Genomic DNA, 5,559 nt, shown 5'->3' with positions numbered 1-5,559 from the left:
TTCTTGAGTGTCCCTCAGTTCCCCGGACGAGACCTGAAAGCATGAGATGAAATCATTCATGTCACTGATTTCCCCAAAAGGAAACCCTGCTCCTAAAAATCTCCGGGCCCCTACACTTCTGGATCGATAGCAATGGTCCCCCCAACAGAGACTGCGCCAAACCCGGTCATGCCATTCCAGGTCACGTTTACACCCTTCTCAAGAGTCTTCGGTCTATAGGACTGACCTGAGTCGACTATTCTACACTCAGCAGCCTCTGGTCGAGGCTCCTGCACTCGATAGGGTCCTCCGTGCTAACTGGCCTTCATCATCATCCCCATCCTCAATGCCGGAATTTTCCCTTGAAGTTGAAGCAGAGGTCCTAGTAGCGGTTTGATGCTCGAGTGACTTGGGTTTCTTTTCCATACGAGGATCAGTAGCCGCCTTACCTTCCCTCTTCTTACTCTTGCCGGACTCTGAAGCCTCTGTTTCACCACCAGGGAGCCGCCTCATCTCCATATTCATGCCAAGGCCCGTAATAGCATGATAACCATGATTGAGAAATGCAAATCTAAGACATATACAACAAATGAGCTCTACTGTGATTCTTGGCCACCTATCGCTCCCTGGCCAGGTCGGTCCAAGATCGAACATGATACGAGAACGCGGCATCTAACTGTTTGATCCACCCCGGCAAATTCGAAACTGCCTAGGGGTACCAAGCGACGGCTGCATGAAACGGCAAAGAGGTCATCATTCAGGGGGAAAGGAAAGAAAATTACAAAACATGGTTAAGGGAAAACCGCTTACACTGTGTGTTCCATCTCTCCGGGAAAGGCATCCTCTATGCCGGAATGATGTCCGAGGTCCTTACCCAAACGAACCTGCTCATCCATCCTCGATCCTTCCCCTCGTCGGTGCTCGAGAAAAATGATTTTTTGGATCAATTATGGAGCCTGATCAAACCTCGATAAAATTGAGGGCTGTACAACCTAATCAAATGGCTCAGGGTAAATGTCTCACCCACAACCCCTTCAGTAAAATGACGGAGCATCAATACTATCCTCCAGACAGAAAGATAAATCTGATCGAGCGTCACTTGATAATTGTCACAAAAATCAAGGATAACCGGATCTATTTCCGGGGGTGAGGATTCAGAAAAATCATCAGGGACCAAGGTGAACGGGTAGGTATACACTTGAAGGAAGCCGGCTTTGTAGTCCGTTATATCTTTATCAGGGCCAGGGATCTCCACCTCCACTGCCTCGCTCCATCGGTAGTCTGTCCTCACCACTTTTATGTTGTTCACGACACTAATGTATCGGGACACATGTTCACAGCGGCCCGTTGTGGATGAAGTGGTATCGATGGTAAAATATTTTGACATATCAAGCTTTGAGGGAGTGCATTGTTCCAAAGTGGGTATCGCCTGGCTCTCTCCTTAGACGACCGAGATCAAGATGCAGCTTCATTCCGCTGAGGAACCGTTCTAGAAGTCCTGGCCATAGCAATGGTAAAATTCTCTCTCAAAAAAGCAAGATTGAAGAGTGTAAAATAAGATATGTATGGACTCGTGAATTGGAAGATGCTACGAAGATAAGGATTATCAAACAGTCGATATATTTATAGGAACTACTTGGGCAGTGGAAAGGATGAGCCAATAGCGGTTCGTGGGTTCCTCGATAATCGCATTTGACGGCGACCCTTGCACGATTTTTTGGGGCATGGCATTTAATGCTCTTACAGGTTGACGACATGGCAATGATGCCCTTGGAACGGTGGCTCAAAATCATTTCCTATTACTTTGATCTAGGAAACGCGGAGACTATCTGTATACAGTGAAATCGGAGGGTCCAATTTACACCCAACCCAACGACGATGCCAGGAAAGGGAGTTCTCAAGACTAGAAGATAGCACTGACAGAGTCTGATGTCATGTCTAGCCGTCCCATCTTCATACCTTTACAATTAATGCATTTTGTACTATGTTGGGATTCCCCTCCTATATTAAGGGGATCCTTGCCATTTTGTCGAGTCTTCTGTTGTTGCTGCAACTATTCTACACAAGATAAATAATAACTCTCTCTCTCTCTCTCTCTCTCTCTTTCTCTCTCTCTCTCTCTCTCTTCTCTCTAACGTATTCTCTCATCACTATTGCTTATATTTATTGCCTTCATACTTGTTCTACATTTATAGCTTGTCATTGTCCATAAAGAGCCTCCCTTAATCATATCCTAATTGTTAGTCCCTTCCCGATTATCCCCGATAGCTCGAGCCCGAGCCCAGGCATCGACCTCGAGGCCCCTCATCAGTCAGTCCGACGCCCGAATAGCAAACCCCCCGATTCGATTATAATTCCATTTTAGCTCACATTTCCTCTTTATTCTTCACATATCTAGCATCAACTGCTTAACAACTAGCATAAAAATAGATCACGTATTTTTAGAGTCTCATCAACAAATTTAATTGTTATTACCATTTTCACGGTAAACATAGTTCTTCGTCGTAATTAATAGGTTCTGTACTAGGCTCTTCACGGATTCTATCATAAGATTCTCCCAAGAGCGCAAACCGGAGAGGTTTTCTAATAATTCTCCCACTACGACTAGTCACTATAGGTGAAGGGTGATTTTGTTGTTGAATCACAACATCATTTTCTGGAACTGAACCCTCAATGTTATCCTCCACACCTTATGGTGCTGGGATATCATTAACTTCTTCCTGGAGTGCAGGTTGCATAACAATTTCAGGTTGTTCAACAATCTGAGGTTGCTCAACAATCTGAGGTTGCTCAACATTACTCCCACTACTTTGGGGTAGTGTGATGTCAGGCAATTGCTCTTGGGTAATCTGCTACCTATTAACATTTCTCCCACTACGATGATGCAGTGGTATGTCAATACTTGTTTCCGGGATACGTTCTAGAGATGAGTATTTAGTTACTCCATTAATTAATTCCTGTAAAACTAGTTTACTTCTAGGAATATGATTCGTTACGTAGTCCTCTTCTAAAAATCTGGCATTTATCGTAACAATTACCTTCTTTTCATTGGGACAATAAAACAAACCACCTTTAGTTCCTTTTGGACATCCAATAAAAAGGCATACTTCTGTCCTTGATTCTAATTTATCCACTTTCCCTTTCAGCACATGTGTTGGACAACCCCAAACCCGAATATGCTGTAAACTTGGCTTGTGCCCAGTCCACAATTCTACTGGAGTTGAAGGTACTGACTTTGAAGGAACCAAATTTAGAATGTAGTTTGTTTTTTTCTAAAGCATATCCCCAAAAGGAAGAAGGCAAATCGGAATAACTTAACATTGATCTAACCATTTCCATAAGGGTCCTATTTCTTCTTTCTACCACACCATTTTGTTATGGTGTTCCTGGGGAAAATAATTGAGATGTAATTTCATTATCTGATAAGTATTTTATGAATTCCGTAGAAAAGTATTGAGCACCACGATCAGATCGCAATGTTTTGATATATTTATCATGTCGTTTCTCCGTTTCCGTCTTAAATTCTTTGAATTTCTCAAAGCATTCAGACATACGTCGCAACATATAAATGTATCCATATTTTGAGTAATCATCTATGAAAGTCACAAAATACTCAAAACCACCTCTTGCTTGTATATTCATAGGGCCACAAAAATCACAGTGAATTAATTCGAGCTTATCGCTGGCTCTATTTCCTTTTGAGGGAAAATGTCTCTTGGTCATTTTACCTTCTAAACAGGATTCGCACGTTGGTAGTGACTCCACTTTCAATTACCTCAATGGTCCATCAGAGACCAATCTCGAAATCTTATTTAGATTTATATGACCTAGACGTATGTGCCACAAATAAGTTTGACCCAATTTAGAAATACATTTTGTTTTATATGGAAGATTAATGTTATTTAGTTCTTTTGGTTGTTGTAGCACATGAGGAGATATATAAAGAATAAAAAGGTCATGTACTCTAGCAGCAGTGTAGATAAAATGTTTATTAAACTTAATAACATCAGAGTTATTAGCAAAATAAACATTATAACTAGCATCCATTATTTTATGAAACCAAAATCAAATTCCTTCTAATAGAAGGTACATAGAGAGCATCTTTTAAAACTAAAACTCTATCACTACTAAATGAAACTCTAATATATCCTAAAGCTAAAGCTGGTGTTGGCTCGCCACTGGCTTGAAAAACGCAAACTTTATTCTCACTTAGCCGTTGCGTTTCCTGAAACCCCTGCAAAGTAGTGCAGATGGTATAAACAACCACTAACATGTTTCAACAAAATTTAAATTTGAATTACCTTGCTTATTCAACTCTGCCAGATAGGCAGGGCATTGCTTCTTGTGATGCCCAGGTTGTTTACAATGATAGCACTTGCTTTTGGGCTTTTTCATGTCAGTCGCACCACCAGGTGCCAAAACCTTTTGAGCTTTCTTCTTTTTCTTACTGCCTTTCGACTTAGAAATCGAAGCTTTCTCAACGTTGAGTGCCACAACTAGAGCTTGTTGTTTGATAATAGATTCTGCCGCTTGCAGTTCATTCAACAATTTTGCTAGTGACAAATCCATTTTGTTCATATTATAGTTCAAGCAAAATTGTTGAAACCTGTCAGGCAAAGTCTGCAGGACCATCTCAACTTGAGACTCCTTATCAATCACAGCTCCAAGGACCTCCAATTCATTCATAAGACTCATCATCTTCAGAACATGGTCCCTGACCGATGATCCTTTAGCCATCTTAGTGTTCAAAAGGGCTTTCATGGTTGTTTGCTTAGCTGCACGATTTTGCTCATCGGACATCTCTTTAAGTCTTTCGAGCATATCATAAGCAGACCCCATAGACTGATGCTAATGTTGCAAAACATTCGCCATAGAGGAAAGAATGTAACATCGCACCATCTCATCAGCCTTAAGCAATTTGTCATAAGCCTTAACCTGATCATCAATAGAATTTTCAGGTTTTTCTGGGCACTCCTCAGTGATTACAAATTTGTAACCTTCAGGAGTTAGGACAATATCAAGGTTCCTTTTCCAGTCAACATAATTCGGTCCTTCTAATTTGTTTTGGTTCAAAATTGAGGTAAGTGAGTTGAATGAAGACATGGTTAATCTGAGAGATATTCATATTAAAGATATCATTAGTTATGTATTTAGAATAATTAAATTCAAAAGAACACATTACACATATAACCATGCTCATTGAACAGTTAGATTTGTTAGGGAAACTTAATTATTCATGCAAAATATATGAGTGATGTAAGATATTAACCCCATAATTTAAACAGGACCAACTCAGATGGAGAGTAAACTGTTAATTTAAGATAGGTAAATATCACTTTTATAAACTATAGTTTCATTGAATCAACATGTAACTCAGTTGAAGAGCTAATACAAGTAATCAGATAACTAGAGGCAAGACTACAGTAATCATCTATAATGAATTTATCCGATGTGGAAGAAGACCTATGTCAACATATAAATTCGTTATATTACTGTAAAACATGATTGGAAACAATGGGAATTGAAGCCTACCATCACAGATTTCTTTTTAAAAAAATTCTTTTATTAAAAATAAATTCC

The 5,559-nt window shown here is 40.1% G+C and overlaps 1 protein-coding gene across 1 annotated transcript; it reads right to left on the bottom strand.

The window, feature by feature from the left end:
* Window positions 1–4,184: 4,184 nt before the first annotated feature.
* Window positions 4,185–5,082, bottom strand: LOC142164658 (uncharacterized). The gene is made up of 3 exons (XM_075222898.1): window positions 4,876–5,082; window positions 4,281–4,827; window positions 4,185–4,213 (listed from the first exon to the last, which is right to left on the bottom strand). Exons 1-3 carry the CDS (start codon window positions 5,080–5,082, stop codon window positions 4,185–4,187), a joined length of 783 nt encoding a protein of 260 aa, XP_075078999.1.
* Between the last annotated feature and the right edge of the window lie 477 nt (window positions 5,083–5,559).

The sequence above is a fragment of the Nicotiana tabacum genome, chromosome 1 (assembly GCF_000715075.1).
Source record: "Nicotiana tabacum cultivar K326 chromosome 1, ASM71507v2, whole genome shotgun sequence".
Taxonomy (NCBI): domain Eukaryota; kingdom Viridiplantae; phylum Streptophyta; class Magnoliopsida; order Solanales; family Solanaceae; genus Nicotiana; species Nicotiana tabacum.
The sequence above is the reverse complement of the archived record's forward strand: the minus strand, read 5'-3'. Positions and strand labels throughout refer to the sequence as shown.

Coding starts and splice junctions, on each gene's coding strand:
- LOC142164658 (XM_075222898.1), bottom strand. CDS start 5,082: ATGTCTTCATTCAACTCACTTACCTCAATTTTGAACCAAAACAAATTA. Junction 4,828..4,875: donor TGCTTAAGGCTGATGAGATG/GTGCGATGTTAC, acceptor TTGCAACATTAG/CATCAGTCTATGGGGTCTGC. Junction 4,214..4,280: donor GGCAGAGTTGAATAAGCAAG/GTAATTCAAATT, acceptor ACTACTTTGCAG/GGGTTTCAGGAAACGCAACG.